General features: G+C 40.2%; 2 protein-coding genes across 3 annotated transcripts in view; one reads left to right on the top strand and one right to left on the bottom strand.

The window, feature by feature from the left end:
- The window catches only part of RBBP7 (RB binding protein 7, chromatin remodeling factor), a 28,481-nt gene extending 13,893 nt beyond the window's left edge, over positions 1-14,588 (top strand). Inside the window, exons 6-12 of one of the 2 annotated variants that reach the window (XM_023737250.1) lie at positions 6,536-6,696; positions 7,426-7,552; positions 7,681-7,758; positions 8,363-8,439; positions 10,709-10,766; positions 13,158-13,268; positions 14,008-14,588. In XM_023737250.1, coding sequence (XP_023593018.1) covers positions 6,536-6,696; positions 7,426-7,552; positions 7,681-7,758; positions 8,363-8,439; positions 10,709-10,766; positions 13,158-13,268; positions 14,008-14,076 — 681 coding nt within the window. In that variant the 3' untranslated portion in view covers positions 14,077-14,588. The remainder of the gene's footprint in view (positions 1-6,535; positions 6,697-7,425; positions 7,553-7,680; positions 7,759-8,362; positions 8,440-10,708; positions 10,767-13,157; positions 13,269-14,007) is intronic. The other variant, XM_004382816.2, reaches the window with a different exon arrangement.
- Positions 14,589-15,319: 731 nt separating this feature from the next.
- The window catches only part of TXLNG (taxilin gamma), a 62,860-nt gene continuing 56,845 nt past the window's right edge, over positions 15,320-21,334 (bottom strand). The window contains exons 9-10 of the mRNA XM_004382863.2: positions 19,249-19,344; positions 15,320-18,277 (exon numbers count right to left, since the gene is read on the bottom strand). Of these exons, the coding sequence (XP_004382920.1) occupies positions 17,960-18,277; positions 19,249-19,344 (414 nt within the window). The 3' untranslated portion in view covers positions 15,320-17,959. The remainder of the gene's footprint in view (positions 18,278-19,248; positions 19,345-21,334) is intronic.

Genomic DNA, 21,334 nt, shown 5'->3' with positions numbered 1-21,334 from the left:
CTCCCGTTGAATTCCTCATTGCCTTAATACATAAAGTATTTTAACAATTGAAAGTACCACACAAATGTGAAGTGACATTGTTAATTTATTGTGGATTGATGGTTTGTAGCATTCTCACCGCTAACAACCCATGTCTTCTCTTATGGATACCATACTTTAAGCAAACGGTAATTGGTATGATTCCAACCAAAACCAGAGAGTAGACTTCTGGAACTTTGGAGAAGAGGTTATATAACTTGGTCTCAGTTGGCATTTTATGTCATCTTCATGAGAGCAGGTTCCTTGCCTTTGTCATTAGTCTGTCTCTCCGGTGCCTAGAACAAGGTCTGTCACATGACAGACCATGTTTATATTTTTGTTGATTATAATTTCTGTTAAACTGTTGGAAATAATTGAAGGTAGATGATTGCCCCTAGTCAAGGTTCTTTAGTTGTAAGCAACCAAAACTGACTCTGGCTGACTTAAACAGAAAAGGAATTTATTGAAAGGGCATTGGGTAGGATAGCTCAGAGATAGACTTGCTGTGATGGCTTGAGAACAAGACCTAGGAAGAAGAGAGGCCAGATCCACGACCCAAGTCATGCTAAACAAGAGAGTGAGGACATCACTTGCCACCTCATCCTCAGAACAGATTCTCCCCTGTTGCTGTTCACAATTCAGAGTCCTGCTTGGACTGATGGAGCCCATGTTACATCCGCCATGGGGATCTGCAAGGGAGGCAGACACGCAAGGATCTGCCTTGGTTCTCAAAAAAGGAACCTTTCCCTCTGCTTCCCCTCCAAGTACATATGGTAGAGCTCCCCAGTAGGGAAGGGCATTATACTCAGTAGCCTAACTACTAGTACCTTTTGAAGACACCAAGCTGGAAATTACTAGTGATGATAGCTGACGCTTATCCAGGGCTTTCTGTGTGGCAGGCATTGGGCTGATCCTCCTAGTATCCTAAGGAGAGGAACGGGGGAGAAACGGGAGCAGCTCTACACATTCCTTTCTGTTCAGTGAGTGTAAATTGTATATTTGAGTGTGTAAGTAACAGAGAAAGTCCTGTGGCACAATGGTTAAGAGCTTGGCTGCTAACCAGAAGGTCGGTGGTTCACACCCACCGGCAGCTGCGCAAAAGAAAAGATCTGTTCCTATAACTGTTGTGCACCATCAAGTTGATTCCGATTCATGGTGACCCTATACGACAGAGTAGAACTGCCCCATAGGGTTTTATATCCTATAATCTTTACAGGAGTAGCACATCAGGTCTTTTCTCCCACAGAGCTGCTGGAAGGATTGAAACCACTGACCTTTTGGTCGGCAGCCAAGTGCTTAAACATTGCGCCACCAAGGTTCCTGTCCTGTGAAGATTATAGCCTAGGAAACTATGAGGCAATTCTACTCTGTCCTATAGGGTCACTATGAGTGGGAAACAAGTTGACGGCACACAACAGCAGTGACTAATTAGAGCATATGTGTTGTGTAAAATTATTTTTTTTTAATACTGGGAGATCAGTTTGTTACTGAAACCAATTCAAATAAGGTAGTTGTTTTAAAACAGATGGCGCTCACACCAATATCAGTGGAATTTATAATTAGTGCTAATGTTCCTTAATGGAATTACCTCTTAAGTTAAACCGTTGGATGAGAATCATTGCCCTCTAGCTTGCCATCGTTTTCCACAAAAACTTAAGACGTTCTTTTAACTTTTTCTAAAAAAATAGTTTATTGTGCTTTAGGTGAAGGTTTACAGAGCAGAATAGCTTAATGTCTTTGTCTTCACTGATATCAACATGTGTCTTTCTAGTTGGTGATTTTCTCTCCCTCCCCCTCCATCCCTGCTAACTGTCAGAATTTTGTGTGTGTCTGTGTGTGTGTGTAACCCTTTTGTTGATTTTTTTATAGTAGTGGTCTCAGGCAATATTTGTCTTTTTGTGGTTGGCTTATTTCAGTCAGCATAACGTCCTCCGAGTTCATCCCTCTAATGAGATGCTTCACAGATTCATCATTTTTCTTTATCTTTGCATAATACTCCATTGTGTGTATGTACCGTAGTTTGCTTATCCATTCATCTGTTGATAGGCACTTAGGTTGTTTCCATCTTTTTATTATTGTGAATAGTGCTGCAATGAACATGGGAGTGCATATGTCTGTTTGTGTCATGGTTCTTATTTCCCTGGGCTATATACCTAAGAGTAAGATTGCTGGATCATGTGGTATTTCTAGCTCTGTAAGGAAGCACTACACCATTTTCCATGGTGGTTGTACCGTTTTACATTCCCACCAGCAGTGTGTAAGAGTTCCAATCTCCCCACAACCTCACCAGCATTTGTTGTTTCTGATTAGTGCCATTATTGTCAGGGTGAGATGGTATCTCATTGTAGTTTTGATTTGCATCTCTCTGATGGCTAATGATAGCGAGCGAGAGTTTCTTCCTGTGTTTGTTTGCCACCTGAATGTCTTCTTTGGTGAAGTGTTTGTTCATATCCTTTGCCCATTTTTTAATTGGGTTGTTTGTTTTTTTGTTGTTGAGGTGTTGGATTTTCCCGTAGATTTTAGAGATTAGCCCCTTGTCGGGTATGTCTTAGCCAAAAATTTTTCCTAATCTGTAGGTTCTCTTTTTACTCTTTTGGAGAAGTCTTTTGTTGAGCCATAGGTGTTTAATTTTTAGGCAGTCCCATTGACCTAGTTTATCTTCTGCTATTTGTGGATTTTTAGTTGTGTTTGGTATGCTGTTTATGCCATGTATTACGGCTGCTAGCATTGTCCCTGTTTTTTCGTCCGTGATCTTTATAGTTTTAGGTTTTATGTTTAGATCTTTGATCCATTTTGAGTTTGTTTTTATGTATGGGATGAGGTGTGGGTCTTGTTTTATTTTTCTACAGATATCCAGTTTTGCCAGTATCATTTGTTTAAAGAGACTATCTCTTCCCTATTTAATGGACTTTGACACTTTATCGAAGATCAGCTGTCCATAGGTGGATGGATTTACATCTGGGTTCTCAGTTCTGTTCCATTGGTCTGTGTGTCTGTCATTTTATCAGTCCCAGGCTGTTTTGACTACCGTGGCTGTATAGTAGGTGCTGAGATCAGGAAGTGTGGGGCCTCCTACTTTGTTCTTCCTCTTTAATAATGCTTTACTTATTTGGGATCTCTTTCCCTTCCATAAAAAGTTAGTGATGAGTTTTTCCATCTCGTTGAAGAATGCTGTTGTGATTTGGATCGGGATTGCATTGTATCTGTAGATTGCTTTGGGTAGTATTGACGTTTTCACAATGTTGAGTCTTCCTATCCAAGAATATGGTATGTTTTTCCATTTATGTAGGTCTCTTCTGGTTCCTTGCCAGTGGTGGTCTGTAGTTTCTTTGTATAAGTCTTTTACGTCCCTGGTTAGAGATATTCCTAAGTATTTTATGTTTTGGAGGGCTATTGTAAATGGTATTGTTTTCCTGATTTCCTTTTCAAAGTTCTCTTTGTTGATGTAGAGGAATCCAACTGATTTTTGTATGTTGATCTTGTATCCTGCCACTTTGCCGAATTTTTCTGTTAGTTTCAGTAGTTTTTTTGTGGACTCTTTGGGATTTTCTATGTATAGGATCATACCTGCGAAAAGGGATAGTTTTACTTCTTTCTTAGCAATTTGAATGCCTTTTATTTCCTTTTCTTGCTTTATTGCTCTAGCTAGGACTTCAATACGATGTTGAGTAGGAGTGGTGATACAGGGCAACCTTGTCTGGTGCTGTTCTCAAGGGGAATGCTTTCAGTCTCTCTGTTGAGGATAATGTTGGCTGTTGGTTTTGTATAAATACCCTTTATTATATTGAGGAATTGTCCTTCTATTCCTATTTTGCTGAGAGGATTTATCAGGAATGGGTATATTGGACTTTATCAAATGACTTTTCTGCATCAATTGATAAGATCATGTGGTTCTTATATTTTTGTTTTATTTATATGATGGATTACATTGATTGTTTTTCTAATGTTGAACCATCCTTGTGTGCCTGGTATGAATCCCATTTGGTCATGATGTATTATTTTTTCATATGCTGTTGAATTCTATTGGTTAGGATTTTTAATTTTTACATCTGTATTCATGAGGGATACTGGTCCGTAGTTTTCTTTTTTCGTGATGTCTTTACCTGGCTTTGGTATCAGGATTGTGCTGGCTTCCTTGAGTGAATTCAGGAGTATTCCTTCTTTTTCTATGTTCTGGAATAGTTTGAGTAGAATTGGTGTCAACTCTTCTCTGAATGTTTGGAAAAATTCTGCAGTGAAGCCATCTAGGCCAGGGATTTTTTTTGTTGGGAGTTTTTAATTACCTCTTCAGTCTCTCCTCTTATTATGGATCTGTTCAGTTTTTCTACCTCAGTTTGTGTTAGTTTAGGTAAATAGTGTGTTTCCAGAAATTTATCTGTTTCCTCTAGGTTTTCAAGTTTTTTAGAGTACAATTTTTCATAGTACTCTGTTATGGCCCATTTTATTTCAGTTGGGTCTGTTGTCATGTCACCCATCTCATTTCTTATTTGATTATTTGCATCTTCTCCTGTTTTTCTTTTGTCAATTTGCCTGTGGTTTTTTTGATTTTATTGATTGTATTTTTCTGTTCTCTGTTTCATCTCTAATTTTTATTATTTCGTTTCTTCTGGCGACTATAGGCTGCTTTTGCTGCTCACTTTCTAATTGTTTGGGTTGTAGGCTTAATATTGTGATTTTTGCCATTTTTTTCTTTTTTGATTAGTACGTTTATTACTATAAATTGACCTCTGAGCACTCTTGCTGTGTCACAAAGGTTTTGGTATGATGTGTTTTCATTCTCCTTTGATTCTAGGAATTTTTTAATTTCATCTTTAATTTCTTCTATTACCCAGTAGTTTTTAAGCAGGGTGTTACTCAGTTTCCATGTATTTGATTTTGTTTTTCTTGTTCTTCCTGTTACTGATTTCTACTTTTATAGCATTGTGATCAGAGAAAAAGCTTTGTATTATTTCAGTGTTTTTTAATTTGTTGAGACTTGCTTTGTGCCCTAAAATGTGGTCTTTTCTAGGGAATGATCCATGAGCGTTGGAGAAGAATGTGTACTTCGCTGTTGTTGGGTGAAGTGTTGTGTATATGTCTGTGGGGTTGAGTTGGTTATTGTGGTGTTTAGATCTTCTGTGTCTTTGTTGAGTTTGTTTCTAGTTGTTCTGTCCTTTACTGGAAGTCGTGTGTTAAAAGTCTCCTACTATTGTGGACGTGTCTATTTCTCTTTTCAGTGCTGTTAAGAGTTTTATGTATTTTGGAGCTCTGTCATTGGGTACATCTATATTTCTTATGATTATGTCCTCTTGGTGGACTGACCTTTTAATCATTATATAATGTCCTTCCTTGTCTTTTATGGTGGATTTTGCCTTAAAGTCCATTTTATCAGAGATGAATATTGCCGCTCCTGTGCTTTTTCGGTTTGCTCGATACACCTTTTTCCGTCCTTTAGGTTTTAGTTTATTTATATCTTTGTGTCTAAGGTGTGTTCTTGCAGACAGCATATCGATGAGCCGAGTTTTTTCATCCATTCTGCCACTCTCTGACTCTTTACTGGTGCATTTAGGTCATTTACATTCAGTGTGATTATCAATAGTTGTAAGTTTATTGCTGTCATTTTGTTATGCTTTTTTTGTTGTGTTGACGGTTTCTTCGTTCCACTTAATTTTCTGAGCTGAGTTCTTTTTGATTGTGGAGTTTCTTTTCATTTCCTTCGTTGTTGGTTTTGTGTGTACTAAGTCTTTATGATTTTCTTTTTTATTTTGATGAGTAAATTTATTAACTTTCTTTGTGGGTACTCTGAAATTTACCTTTGTCTTCCAACTTTCTCTTAACTTTTACAATGGGATTCCAAGGGAAGGTGGAAGCCTCGGGATCTGTGGGAGCGTGATCTTTGTGGCCTGCGGAGGGCCCCGTGGCCTCTCCTGGGGCTTTGCTGACATTTCCAGGAGCTGCTGTAGGGATCTGCAGGCCCTAAGCTCTGGCCTCTCCAAGCTGCCTAGGGAGTTCAGGGCCAGGGTTATTCAGCTGTCTCCTGAGGTCTGTAGTGATTTCTGTCGTGAAGTGAGAGACTTGTCCAAACTGCTTTTTCTCTGTAAGAAGTGCCTTTTAATTTTCATAGTTTTAATTCCCAGTCTTTTCAACCCAGTGTGAATTTTTAGGATGTGTGTTTGTGTTCACTAGATACCGAGCACCTGGCTCTCGGTGATGTGCCATTTAAATGGATTTTGGATACTTGGTTGTCTGCATGTAGACACTCCAACTTGAGTGCCCCTCGCCTGCCACATGATTGGTCCCCTCGTCCCCCTTACAATGCAGTCTCCTTGCCCTGTGCATCACAAGCCACGGAGGCTGCACCCAGATGCTCCATTCCGTTCCTGAAGTTTCACTTGGGTTTATATTTTCCTTCGTGTTTATTTCTAGCTTTCATATAGTTATATAGTCTTGTTTTTAACAAAGGTGTTTTAAATAAGATGTTAGTATTTAAATTTACTTACAGCTTTTGTTCTCCTTCCCCACCCCCCTTCTCCTTCAGACTGTCTGCTTATGGGATATAAATGCAGGGCCAAAGGAAGGCAAAATTGTGGATGCGAAAGCAATCTTCACTGGCCATTCAGCTGTCGTGGAAGATGTGGCCTGGCATCTGCTCCACGAGTCTTTGTTTGGATCCGTCGCTGATGATCAGAAACTTATGATGTAAGGTGGAAGGTTCAGCGGGGAGTTAGACGGGTGCCCTGAGTGACCATCAGTGATTGTTGTGGACTCTGGTTTGAGTTCTTTTTAAGTTATGTCAGCAACAGTTTTATTGTGGTATAATTGACTGATGACAAACTGCACAGATGTGTATAATGGTCTTTTGACAGAAGAGTCACTGTGCTGTACGAACCAATGCAGTTTCTTATTTACAAAAAGAAAAAAAGACGTGAATGTGAAGAGACATGTCTGGGCTTGGCAGATATCAAAGTCGGGATCAGGGTGGCTTCAGCTGGAGATAAGGGAGGAAAATGATTCAATCAGGGTATACATTCAGCTGCCTCTGATAACTTTTTAACCTCATAAAGAAAATATCCGAGGCCAAAATGACAAAGTATTGAAATTTGACAAGACTAGGTTGTAGGCATCAAATTGTTTCATTATTCTCTAGAAGTCTGTACTTTTCTGTGGGCTCGAAATAGTTCATAATTAAAACAGAGGACTCTAACAAGAACCCTTAGTTTGTTCTGAGGTTTAGAATTGATCATTTTGGTGTTGGGAGTGCTAATTTCCTGTTCCCTACATGTTTGGCCTCGGTGTTGAGGTGAGCTCATGCAGAGGTGCTGGTGCTTGTAGGGTGCTGCTGTCTTGGAGAGAAGAGGAGCAGTGTGGGACCAGCTGGTGAGGCATACTCTTCCTCGTGTGTGCTGGCTTTGTATCTTTGTGTTTTAGATGGGACACCAGATCCAACACCACCTCCAAGCCAAGTCACTTGGTGGATGCTCACACAGCTGAGGTCAACTGCCTGTCATTCAATCCCTACAGCGAGTTCATTCTAGCAACAGGCTCTGCGGATAAGGTTTCTGAAGTTTTTGCAGATTTGGTGTTTACAAACCCAGATGCCTTGGGCTTTGCTTGGATATTTTAACGTTATCTTATGTAAAGTACCAGAAATAAATCATTTTAATTTGTCGTTTTTTTCTTTAGACTGTAGCTTTATGGGATCTGCGTAATTTAAAATTAAAACTCCACACCTTTGAGTCACATAAAGATGAGATTTTCCAGGTATGTAACAGTTTCTGCTATTTGTATGTCAGATTTTAGAAACTATTTGGTAGAGGGAAATTTTAATTTTTTAAAACCATGTGGCAGGCATGGGACATTGCATTTTTAACAAGCTCCTCTTAGTTGTACCATATTAATAAACTAGTGGAGATTTTTTGAAAGGCTAGTTCTGAAGTAGAAGAAAAAGCCTTGCAAAACAGGATCAGTTTAAAAAGCAAAATCCAGGGACCATTCAGTTGAGGCATGCCAGCTTGGTGGGCCCACAGGGGAAAGATGTCTGCCTTGTATGGGTTTTCAAACAGATTTGCTTAGGTTAAGATAGACCTCACTGAGAACTTTCAATGCTTCTGCGATAGATATGGGGCTGAATAAGCTTACTGGGACCCCTCCTGAGGCCTGCTGTGCTGTGGGGTGTGACTTTCATGGCAGCAGGCCAGGAGATGGGCCCTTTCAGAGCACTTCAAAGGCTAGGAGAAGGGGGTGAGGGCCCCACCCCCGAGAAGATACAGAACACAGAATGGGAAAAACCGCTGATAAGCACAGTGTCCACAAACCTAGGAATGCGTGATTTCTTAAATACGTTTTCAAAATATGTGTTAACTAGGTCCACTGGTCTCCCCATAATGAAACCATTCTGGCTTCAAGTGGTACTGATCGCCGCCTCAATGTGTGGGATTTAAGGTAATTTAGAGTCTGTTGACAAGATTGCATGAATATGCTAATCTGACAGATTACATAATAGTTGGTAAAACTACAGGAGCAATTCTCTAATCTGCTTTAATAAACCTAATATTAAAGTAATTGCTAAGTACTTTGAAGAGCCTTTGCTCCATAAAATAGAGGTGAATCAGTGAGTCAGCAAATGAACTATAAAATGCGTTTCTGTGACATGAGCTTTGTTTTCTACTGATACTCAGACTCGGTGTGTGTATGTGTGCATGTGCGTGTGAGTGCGTGCGTGTGTGTATGCGCGCACGCTTTAATGTCCAAATGATTGTATTTAATACACTTGTTGTAAAAGGCATCAGCATGTTAACCTGTTCCTGTTTCGGGTCTCACAGTACACCAGCGGGACTGTTCTTAAAGTCGTAGTTTTTGTACAGTGAAACCTGTGAGAGCTGGAACTTGATGGACTGCCTTGTTTTTCCGGGTCTCACAAGTTTTCTACCTTTCACAGGGTGTAGTCATACCACTTTTCTGTCACTCATTTTATTGGAAAATATTTGCGTTTTCTTTCTCTGACAGGTTTCCGTCTTACTCAGGGTCCGGTTTTCACAGGATTTACTCATTTGCTCACCATTTATTCAGCAGGGGTGGGCTCCTGCTATGGGTTGTGTAAGGCTGGGGTAGCCTTGTGAACAGACAGGCACAGCCCGTACTGTCAGAGCTTATGTTCTTCTGAGGGCTTGTTGTGTAAGTTTCTCCCAATTCTTACAAGTTCCTTGCCCCAGAGTTGATTTCTAAGAGTATCAGATTGCTTTCCTTTTTTGGTTTGGGCCTTTAGAGCCACTGATAAAAGTTGCTCGTGATAAACTAATCCGTAACATGGCATTATCTTAAGTTTAAATCATTTAACTTAACAAAAAAAAATTCTCACTGTATTTATTGCTTTGAAGTGGACTAAATTTAGTATATTAAAACCAAGACTGCCTTACTTAGAGAGACAGCAGACCCATCCTTCCATATCTGGAACAGAGACGTTGCTGAATAAAGTGCTAGTATAAAGCTTCTAAACGGCAAAGGTTTGGGGTTCTTATGGAGCGATCCCTGGCCCTGTTGGATACTTGAAAATACAGAAAATCTTTTAAGCAGACATTTGAGTATATTCTGCTTCCATTTTATTTAGAAAGAATTTTAATAGTAAAATTAAAAACAAAAACATAGTTGTCATGTGAAGGGGGTACAGCAAGGTTTGGAAGTCTCATGCCCTGGCAACTGAATTGCTCCTAAATGTGCCAATAATAAGCTTGCAGGCATTATGTAATTTCTTCTTACAATTCATTTATGACTTGCTATTACGTTGGATAAAATTAAGGATTAAGTCGGTCATTGTTAGCAATTGTACTCATGAGAGAGGGAGGAGAAACTTAATTGTCTGGCAGTCCCACGTGTTTGGGTTTCTTTGATTAGCTTTATGGAAAAGGAGAAACATATTTGGAAGGCTCTGTGTTTTGGCTGTTTTTCCAACAGTTTTTACTAGCAGAGTTCGGCTTTGGGCTAGATAAAAGGTAGGGCTGATACTGGTGTGTAATTTTGATTAAGAGTGATATCAGTACGGGCTATTGGTGAATTCTACAAGCCGGAATTTTTGCAGAGAACAAAGTAAAACTTAAAACTTTTCTTTGGCTTATATAGTCCATGATTAAAGTTGCGTGCTTTGTTGCCGTATCTTTAGGCAGATGGGTAGGATTGCTGTGTGATCTTATTTCACTGCTGGGATGAAAATGACTTTGGTTAAGAGTAGAGGGTAGGGGCTGTGCATCAGTTTCGTTTCGATCTTTTATGTCCTTCTCACCTTTTAATTCTAAGACTAAACAGCACAGTTAAAATAGTGAATGAATTTTAAGTTAATATTTATCATTAACAATTTCTCATCCTGCTGCTTCAGTTATGAACATCTTACCCCATTTCTGGAATTGAGTTAAGAACAAGTCTTATCCCATTTCTAGAATTCAGTTATGAACAAGTCTTAGCCCATTCCTAGAATTTGGTTATGAACAAGTCTTAGCCCAGTTCTAGAAAGTGACATTCTACCCTCCTGCAAAAATAATTCATATAAAAACTAATTGATAGCAGTGTGGAAATAAGTTGTTTTTAAGGTGAGTTGAATATGAGTGTATGTTTGTGTTTGTGCATGTTTTAAGATGCGCTTTCTGAGCTGATACTGGTTTTGCCGACATTCATGCTGTAGGAATGTCGATAATAAAAGCATTGTGTTCTTTCTTAATAGTAAAATTGGAGAAGAACAGTCAGCAGAAGATGCAGAAGATGGGCCTCCGGAACTCCTGGTACCTGTTGACTTTCTTACACAAGATGAAATGTCATCTGTGATTGGGTTATTTGTAATTGGTCTGTTTATCTTGAGAATTTGTCAGAACTTCAAGTTCTAGCTTTTTTTTTTTTTTTTTTAGTTAATTTTGTCGTTGAGAATATACACAGCAGAACATCAAGTGCTAGCTTTTAAAGATGATTTCAAAATGGAAGTCTTGAAGAAGGTTATCGTGATTGTGTTTCAACGTTCATTGGAACTAGTAAATTAGAGCCCAGTATGTTTTTAAGAATGTTTCACTTAAAGTAGTTTGAGATATCCTGGAAAATAGTGGGTAGTAGTTTCTCACTGATTTCAACTGTAGTATTTTTGAAGTTTTGGGCAGGGAGGGCGGGAGTATTGATACTAAATTAGCAATACTTAACGCTTTCTAAAAGTATGGGTATTCTTAATGACTGTGATTTTTAAGTTTCCTACCCGGATAATGAATGCTTCATCGATCCGGTTGATGCCAACAATGCCCATCATCTCCCTCCTTTTTCTACCTCAGTTATCTCCACGTGTCCCCCTCCCGGGTTCACCTGATGGTGTCCATCCTCGTCTTTCTGCCTCTCAAGGTCTTTAGGGCCCACTTCAAGTCACTTTTCTATGAAGCATTGCCAGCCTTAGCAGTGGTTTCCTTGTCCTTGCTCTAAATTCAACAGTTGTCTCACCCGTCATTTGGCACGTAATCAGTCATGGCTCTGTAATGTCTGTTTGCTTTAGCTCTTAGGGCTTTACTTAATTGGTTGTATACTGGTGTTTTGTCCACCAGCTTTAAAAGGTAAAGAAGGCTCTTGCGAGTAAGCCCAAGTGTTAACTCTGCTGCTTAAAGAATAAGGTTTCTCAACACACTGCTGTCCTGTACCGATGGCAGCAAAAACCAAAACCTGTTGCCATTGAGTCGATTCCAATTCATTATTCTATACTGGGCGACTTCTTTAAAATCTGTTCTGTGAAGCAGGGTTTCATGGTTTTTAAGTATTTTCCAGATAAGGTGTTGCTACCAGCTATTTTTCCCCAGCTGTTTGACTTCTTTCATTTAGTATAATGTTTTCAGCTCTTTTTTGCTATTGCAGGGAGAGGAGAATGTATTACTTTGTATATTGTGGCTCTGCAACAATATCATGGTCCTCGATAAAATCCACTAGGATTTTGACTCTTCACAGGAGAGCCTGAAATCAAGGGACATTTAAATATCATAAACTCGAGACTAACTCTGACTTTAATTTAGCACTATCTTGTAGCTATGATTCCACTTCTGTATCTATTTCAAGCCAGTGAGATTACCATATTTTCACTTGTGTGCCCCTTAAGGATATTACGAAAAATTGTTTACCCATCTCCTGTTCTTGAGCTGATAAAATTATTAGGTAAAATCGTTACATTGCGTACAATTGGACAAAAGACAGAGTCCATTGTTGAACAAGAGTGAAATCAGACTTTCTGTCACAGAGTGTGACCTTGCAATTTGAAACAATGCATTAACATTGTCCGTGTGACAACTGTTTTTTTGGAATCTTAATCCTAAAGTAAATAAAGCACAGGGCTTTCCCATGAGGTGGTCTCCAGTGAAAGAAAACTCTGCCCTCCTTCCTTCAGTGTTTCTCAGCAGAGCTCTCTTGGCTTCGCCCTCACTGGGACACTGGAGCTCTGCTTTTGGAGCCCCAAGGGCTTTCTCACCCTGGGCCAGTGCACCTTGGATGATTGAGGGTGGGTGACTGAGGACCGGTGAGATGTAGCTTTGCTTTGGTAAAGTGAGAAGGGGGATCTTTGAAAGGGGGGTTAACGAGAGAATTGGAGACGACTCGGGTAGGCTGATTTTAGGAAAGAAGATAACAGCATGACTATCTGGAAATGTGTTACTTTAAAACACTTGTACCTAACTACCTATTAGATGACTCTGTGTTAATGCTTATTGTGTTGGGTATGGAAATGGCATGGTGGTCATGTAGGACAATGTCCTTATGCTTACGGGAAAGCAGGCTGGAGAACTTAGGGGTGAGGTATCCAATTTGCAACTTTGCAGCAGTTCAGCAAGTGCATGTATGTTTGTGTAAGCATAGATGGATAGATAAGAGAAAGCATATGTAGCAAAGTATTAGTATTTGGTGAAACAAGGTGAAGGGTATATGGGTGTTAATTGTACTATTCTATCACCTTTTCTGAAGTTTGGAAATTTTCAAAATAAAAAGTGGTAAGGGGTAGATTACTGATCCTGTACCACCTCTCTCCAAACCACAGGAACAGGATCCCCCAATTGAAAGACCTGTGCTGTAAAAACAAACTTTTTAAATCTTTAATGAATCTAAGTGTCAGATTAACATGACAACATATGAAACTAAGGCTTTTTTGTTGTTCTTACTAACAGTTTATTCATGGAGGACACACCGCCAAGATCTCAGATTTTAGTTGGAACCCCAATGAGCCTTGGGTTATTTGCTCCGTGTCTGAAGATAACATCATGCAAATATGGCAAATGGTGAGCTAAAAAAGTTTTCTTCCTGTAAAGGAGAAATTTTCAAGTATTTAGGTGCATATTGTACCAAGTATGTATAGAAAGGACAGTTGAAACCATCTTGACAATAGTCTTCAGTTCAGTGCTAGGGTTGTCGCCACCATTTTTGTCACCTATAGGTGGAGAGAAATCTCTAGTCTACATGAACACAGAGATGTAGACGCAGCTTCTGCTCCAGTGTTAGTGACTGGCGCGCAGTATTTGTCAAGTGGTGTCTGTACTGTGTCGTGGCCATGAAGGATACCAGAGGAAAATGTCAAGGCAGTCAAATGACACTGAGTTCTCTGGTGATGAGCACCAAGTATTTGACCTTTCAAAGGTCTTTTGTTGCTAACCAACCCTTTTAGCAACATCAGGGCTGTCGCTCCTCCGAATGATGTTTGAAAATGCTTTTGGAAAACTTAAACGATAATTGAAAAAAAGTAGTGCATGTGTAGCTTAGGTATGTATGTGGAATTACACAATTGCAAATAATTTTTTAGAATACTGGCCTACCTTTTCCTCATTCTTGATGTTTGCGGGGGAAACCACAAAATGAAACTGGTAAATAAATCACTCTACAGATGTGCCCGTATTTAATTTCTAATACTGAAACACGTTGATCGATGAATCCGAAGATCTGGTCAGTTATTACATGCTATTTTTAGATGCTTCTGTAAAAAACCATGGGAGTTTTACCTACAAATTTGGTTGTTCTCTCCAGGCTGAAAACATTTACAATGATGAAGAGTCAGATGTCACGGCGTCGGAACTGGAGGGGCAAGGATCTTAAACCCAAAGTCCAAGAGATTTTTCTGTTGAATGGAATGCTCCATGAATGCTTGCCTTATCGAGCGCCAAAAAGGCATTGTATAGTAGGAAACCTGAGTGGGTGGCATGACATTCTTTACCCTTGATTCTAGCACTTTCAAGTGAGCTATTGCGTTCTGTATCATATTGTAGCTAATAGGGAAGAAAGAACGTTGCTTAAGAAAGAGCATCACCTTTGTTTAAAAGTTCAAATAGCAGGGTACTGCCTTTGATTCCACTGTTTAAGTCCTTGTTTTCTCTAAGTGCTTGCTGTTCCCAAATATGCAAGAATAACTTTTACACTTTTTCCCTCCAATACTTCTTGATTGGCTTTGCAGAAATAAAAAGTTTTAAAATAAATTGTCTTATTCTTTTAGGAGCATGCTATTTAACTGTATGTGCATATATCCCATTTCTTGAGTAGAAATGGGTAAAATTTGACTTTGTCCCTAATTTCCTTTTTTCGTAAGTGAGGAGGCTGTTATGCATACACATGGAAATTACATTTCTTTCCAGGGCACTTGACTGTCCTAATCCAAAATGGGGGTGGGCAGGGGGCTAGTTGTCTTGTTTTGGGATTGATTCATAAACCTGCAACTACTTTTCACACAGCATTTGACCCATATCCTCTTTGTGCCTTCTCTTGGGCAGTTTTAAACACTAGCTTTCTCCCCAAGAAGTGAAAGCTTGTTCGCTCCTATAGTGGGGCTCAGCAGAGGGGACATACCAGCCAGCAATTTGGCCCCTTGGCCTGTTTGTGCAGGGCCTGCTAGGTAGGAGTGGTTTGGTTTTCTTATTTTTAAAGGGTCGTTTAACAAAAACACAAATATGCACCACCAACTGCTTTTTATAGGATTATATGTGCTTTGCTTCAGCATAAGCGTTTGCTATATTCAAGTATCCCTCGTTACCCAAATAGGTAGAGCCAGTGTGCTAAGAGGCCAGCTGAGACGGCAGAACGTGGAGTCCCTACAGTTTTCAAAAGCCTTGACAGAAGCTATATTCCGTAATTCTAGAGCCCTCTATTTTAAAGGGGAAAACAGATACAGATAGATTAATAGCGGTCCAGAGATTTCTCCCAACCAACCAGAGGATTGTCGGTTTGTACAATAATTAAGCTGTTTTTTACATTAAAACCTGAGAAAGGAGCTATCTAGAAGTCTTTGGACTTGATTCTTCTCATAGTTAAGGACACGTGGGTAACAAAATACACAGGAGCTGTTAAATTTATCATACATATTTACTTAAGCTATACAGAATTGAGTAGATAAAATCAGATTCACAGTGAAAAATCTCTACAAAATGTCTTTGAAAAGCAAAACAAGACTAACTCAACAATCTGTATCCTCATGAAAGACGTGGGCTGTAAAAATAAAGCACAAACTAGAAGATATCTGCATCATTTGTTTTCACAGTTATTACCATCTACAGTCTGAAAGAGGTAGATTTTTCTGCAACACCTGAGAATTGAATTGTGATAACCAGGTGTAATAAAAAGGCAGTTGCATACATACATAACTAAAAAATACTGGTCTCAAGACCAAGAAATGTATTCCTACAAATCTGAGGATGAAATGGTCCATTATCCAAGACCCAAGTTTGTTCTACACCTTGGAGTCTGCCGCTATAAATAGTACAAATCCAGATTCCATGATGGTGCAACAAATGCAGTTTAAGTGAATTAACATTTAAACCTTTTCTGAGCCAGCCTAGTAGCATTACAGTGTTCTAGAATACGGTAGATACGGGGTGCGCTACAAAGCCACAACACTGGGCTGGTGAGGTGATTGCTTTGGGAGAGTGTCCTCCTCAGAGGGTCCTGTTTTCATTCTTCACAGGGTAATGGGAAGAAAGATTCTGAAAGGAAACCAAATGCATCCCAAAACAGAATCCATGTCCTTTAAACACCATGATAGCGTCTAGCTACAAATACACAGTAAGCCGTAAGCAGCAGGCCAAGTACTGTTAATCACATTTTATAAAGCCCTTGAAAATAAGCAACAGGTCCAAGATTTACAATCGTCCACAGAACAAGTACCACAGAGTGACAGGGTGGGCTACACAACTGGCTGAATAAAATGTTACGAGCTGTACATCTGGCAGAATTCTTGTGAAAAATGATCGTTAGTACTAATTTTAAGGTAGATTCTATTTCTGATATATACCTTCATTAATGAGTCCCATACTTCCTTTAGTAGCTGAAGAGGGCGTTATTTTTAAGAGGCTGTGGGAGGTGTTTTTGTTTTTGCTTCCGCCGCATTTTGACAGTAACCTGCTTTGTGGATTTCTTGTCCTCGCTGTCTGGCCCCTGATGAACATGATGGGTGGTGGAAGCTTAGGTATAATCCTCCACTCCAGGTGAGGTGTGCCATGTATTGGGCAATTTTCAATTCTTTCAGCCCAGTTTAGACATGAATGTGACAGGACCTTACAAAGAGAACTTTAACAAAGAGAAAACCTCTTCAACTGGACAGAAAACAGTTTCATTCCAGTAAGCAATTTAAGAAGTGTCAGTTTGATAGTTTTGCTCAGTGGAATGTCTAGTAGAGCCTTTTTTACAAAAAAAAAAAAAAAGTATTTCAATGCAAATTATACCAGGGACACAAAACTTTCATCAGTGCAGCCTGATTGATTATTTGCATAATTTAGCCACTTTCGACAGTGGGGGAAAGAAAAAAAAGGAACTAATGCAAAAGTTATGTGCTTTAATTTAGCAATTTCCCCATTCCAAGTGCAGAGACTTAATAATACTGTTGTTTTTGTTTTTGTTTTTTTAAATGACAGTAAATAAGAAAGGGGTGAGAAAGACTGAAAGCCTATGTCACAGATCACGACTAACACCCTGCCAAGTTTTCCCAAAGTAAAGATGTTTGTCCCAGTCTTTGTTTTGGAAATGAAATGGGTTTCAGTTAGGATGATACATAATTAAAATTCACTTTTAAAAACCTAGAATGTTTTGCTGGTAGTAACAGCTGAACACCATCTTTCAAGTAACCAGAAGGCAGCAGACGGGCTTTTGCCTGTTGAAAGCTACCCATGAATTTACCCTCGTCTTAAACCGACGTGAACAGCAGTTTTCAGAGAATAATTGGCTTTCTGTGGGAAGTGGAGAATAGTACCCAAATCCCAAATTGACGTCAAATATAGACCAATACCCTCTGCAGTCAGCCTTCAGGTGGTTCAAATCCCACACACCTGTTCTCACCTGAAACATAAACCTGTCTGTCCAGTGATTTGCCTGTATGTACTACTTGGTTTACAAGAGACATCTTCATATACATTCCCTGCCACAAGTTTGAAGGGTTTGAGGCTTGTGGCCATCTCTATTTGTCGAGGGATACATTAACAGAAAGCCCATTTAAATCAAATATGCTTGCTTGCTTCTGATCCAGCACCAGAGTTTTATTTTTACTGGGCATTTAAATGGGCTATTTAGACAAAACTAATCATCTTTATGTTTTCTTTTGTTGAATCATATTAAGGGGGAGCCAGGAAATTTAAGTTTTCACATCAAGGAACCATTATCAGAATAGAGGTCCCTGGTAATGGTGGGCCTTGTCCTGACTGCAATTTTAATTAGGACAATTATGTGCAAGGAGCAGGGAAAAGGACCAGGCAATGAACACATGTGTTCCAGTGAAGGGGAAAATGAGGCAGATGTGTGCACAGCTGAGGAGAAGGTACAGACTCAAAAATGACTTGAAATTGCTAATCCGCCTCCTGTACCACCACATTAAGTCCAGTAGTTCTAAGAAAATACAGATATGGTAGAAAAAGTAAGAAAGTTTTCACCACAAAACCAATAGTTAACTACTAGCAGAGAAAGTTATACACAAAATATATCTCTCGATACAGTGATCACACACTTAGTCAACGGAATCAATGCTTGGAACGGTGCCGGCCCACAGGGTCTCTTGGGCAGCCTCAGGCTCTGCCGCCAGGGGGGCTCTGGGGACGCCGCCGCCGCCGGCCTGACTCGGCTCCTTGTGGGACTCCGGGGCAGTGCAAGGCTGTGACGCCGGCGTCACTAGCTCCACGTCTGCTGCTCGGACCGAGACCTGCTCTTTAAGGACTTCCACCTTCTCGTTGAGCTCATTTCTTTCAGTCTGAAGAGCTCTGCACAGCTTCTCTAACCGTTCCAGTTTTATCTGAAAGGCCTTGTATTCTTTATCTCGGACAGTCTTCTGTAAGAAAAAAAAATACACAAAGAATTTATGTAACCTTTAACAAGGTTATTGTATACAAAATTTAAAAATCTGAGCCATGTTGCTAACTATTTATCACCTCTAGAACATGTTCAATTTTTAAAAACACTTCCAAATATTCTACGCAGCTTCTCTGCATACATATCTAAGTATACCAATTGAGATTTAACATAGTAATACTGTTCTAGGGCAACACAATTAAGTTAGTTCTTTGTCACGTTTCTTAAAAATAACCAAAACCCACTTAGCTTTTTAAAAAACACTTGGTATTGATGAAATATTGAAGAAATTCAAGAGATTAGTCACAAAGACCAGCAGATAAAGTTTTAGAGGCACAATTTTAAAAAAAAAGGAGTCACCTTATTTCGATGTAATTTCTTTTCTACCAATTTTTAGATGAGGACAAACTTGCATAAATGTGCCCCCGCATTTTCTCTTGTGAAATGCTATAAACTAGTTAGTCCTATCAAGTTTCTGAATGTGTGAAATTTAGTGATTGCAAATGGATTACACTTCAGCTTTGTAGTAAGAGGGGCAAAAAGCATTTTGTTGCCTTTTTAAAAAGACTAAGTTGAGGTAGAGAATCAGTTGAGTTCACTGTGTTCTCTCCACTGAGAAGTTTGACTAGTGATTCTCCGGGTGTGAGCCCCGTCTTAACAAACCAGCGTTTGATGCAAGTTTGAGAAACCACTGCGTAGAAAGCAAAACCTAGATGCTTTTCCAGCTGTCTCCCACCCCAGCCTGGGCTAAGGAATTGGGAAGCAAGAAGCTTGAATACCTCACTCAGGACCCTGCACCTACAACCTCACTTTCTGTCAGGAAAGCCTGCAGTTGCCAGAGCCCTCACAAATTCTTTTATCACAATCTTGTCACAAACTCGTTACCCCGATAGGTTCCTGAAGTTAACAAGCCCCCTAAGAATACACCTTATTCATGGAAAACCACCTCACCTCTTCAGCCATTTGCAGAAGCGCTTTATTATTGTTTTCCCATTTGGTACGCCACACTATTGTTTCTTTTTCCAATTTTTTAATTTTCTTTGTCATCTGTGAATCAACACAATTGCAAATTTAAATTCTAAGTTCTATTTCTCACTTCTACATCCTGTCCCACCACAGAACAATAATTTTGTGTGTCCCTCCCGTCCCCTACTAGTGTGGCGTGCCCCACCCAGCTGACAGCTGTAGAGGTCTTTGTAAAAGGAGCTGGGCTGCGGGCGCAGAGCTGATCTCAGAAACTCCTCAGCTGGCGACGATGAGAACCAAAGTGAGGTTCCTATTATGAGAAAACCAAAGTTGATCTCAACTCCGAGGAAGCAGCCCGTGGGGGAAGTCATCAGACACCACGCTCTGCAATGCTTTCAGTTAAGGCTGGAGTACATGCCCTCATTTACAGCGGGGGGAGCAAGAAACAAGACCCCCATCTCCCCAAGTTCTGTGAAAAAATGCCCATGGTTGTGAGTTTTCTGGAGAGATGGTCCATTAAACCAATTCATTACATTCTTGAAAGGAATCTTGGGGATTGCTGGCCCTAGAAAAGATTAAGAATTGGTGTTCTCATAAACCAGAGACTTCATCAGCCTAGAAGAACTATCTAGAAGAACTAGATACTGCCTGGCTACCACCAATGAACGTCCTGACAGGGAACACAACAGAGGGTCCCTGATGGAGCAGTAGAAGGATGGGGTGCAGAACTCAAAATTCTAGCAGGAAGACCAGACTTAATGGTCTGACTGAGACTGAAGCAACCCTGGAAAGCATGGCCCCTGGATTCTGTATCAGCCCAGAACTAAAACAATTTCCAAGGCCAACTCTTCAGACAGGGATTGCACTGGCCTGTGGGACATAAAGTGATACTCATGAGGAGTGTGCCTCTTAGCTCAAGTAGATACAAGAGACTAAATGAAACGGGCAGCTTCTATCTGGAGGTGAGATGGGAAGGCAGAGAGGGTTAGGAGTTGGCTGAACGGACATGGGGAGTCAGGGGTGGAAAGGAGGAGTGCGCTGTCACAGTGTGGGGAGAGCAATTTGAGTCACCTAACAATGTATGGATAAATTTTTGTATAAGAGATTAACTTGAAATGTAAACTTTCACTTAAACTACAACAATAGACAAACAAACAAAGAAAAAGAATTGGTGTTCTACCACAACCTCCAAGCCCACATCAGTTTCAGAACTAGGGGCAGCATAATTTAGGTAAGACTCCAGTGACCAAGAAACAAGGTATTTCATCCTTAGCTGTGGTCATCCTCATAACTCCCAAGGCTGTTTGACTTCGCATTTTGCCGAAGATAAAATGGGTGCAAAAATAAGGGCAACGTTATTCAACCTAGGCTGCAAGAACCCAATTTTCAGAAATTCAGAATAAGCTGTTATCTATGCCCTTCAATCAGCCACGTTTTCAATATTTGTATTCACTGCTGACTGTTCTAAGTGGGGGCACTGAGCCAGGTGCTGTTAAGGGAAACAGAATACAAAGCCAGTACCGTGGGCCCTGGGCGACTACACACACAACTGTAACACAAGGCAAACTGGGACAAAGGCCGTGGGAGAACTCAGGGAAGACCCAGGCTGTGTGCTGACCTACAGTGATCTCTGTAGCCATAAGCAAAGCAGCGCATGTTCCAGTCCAGAAGATTCTCTAGAAGGAGAGCTAATTTGGGAGTCCTTGCCTTAAATTCTGTTCCGCCTCAATAAGCGAGCATGTGCTGGAGTCCAGCTAACACTTCCACCGCCCCTGACACAGGATTGGGGCCTCAACGGAAGGACTGGCAGACAGACGGCCTCTGCTGCTCACTGAATTCTCCAGATTACTGGGTCTAAAAATACCTGAAGGTGGTAATTTGAGCACTTAATATGTGCCAAGCACTGTTTGAAATACTCTATTTTATGAAGAGTAGGTGTTTTCGTTGTCCTCATTTTTAATGACGAAGGAACAGAAAGGCACAGAAAGCTAAACTTCTCCACAGTTATATACATTAAATGATGCAACTGGGCTATTAACCCAGGGACTTTGGCTAAAGAGCACATGCTCTC

Source organism: Trichechus manatus, unplaced genomic scaffold (assembly GCF_000243295.1).
Source record: "Trichechus manatus latirostris isolate Lorelei unplaced genomic scaffold, TriManLat1.0 scaffold00100, whole genome shotgun sequence".
In the NCBI taxonomy this organism is placed as follows: domain Eukaryota; kingdom Metazoa; phylum Chordata; class Mammalia; order Sirenia; family Trichechidae; genus Trichechus; species Trichechus manatus.
Note: the sequence above shows the minus strand (reverse complement) of the source record. Positions and strands in the feature narration are given on the sequence as shown.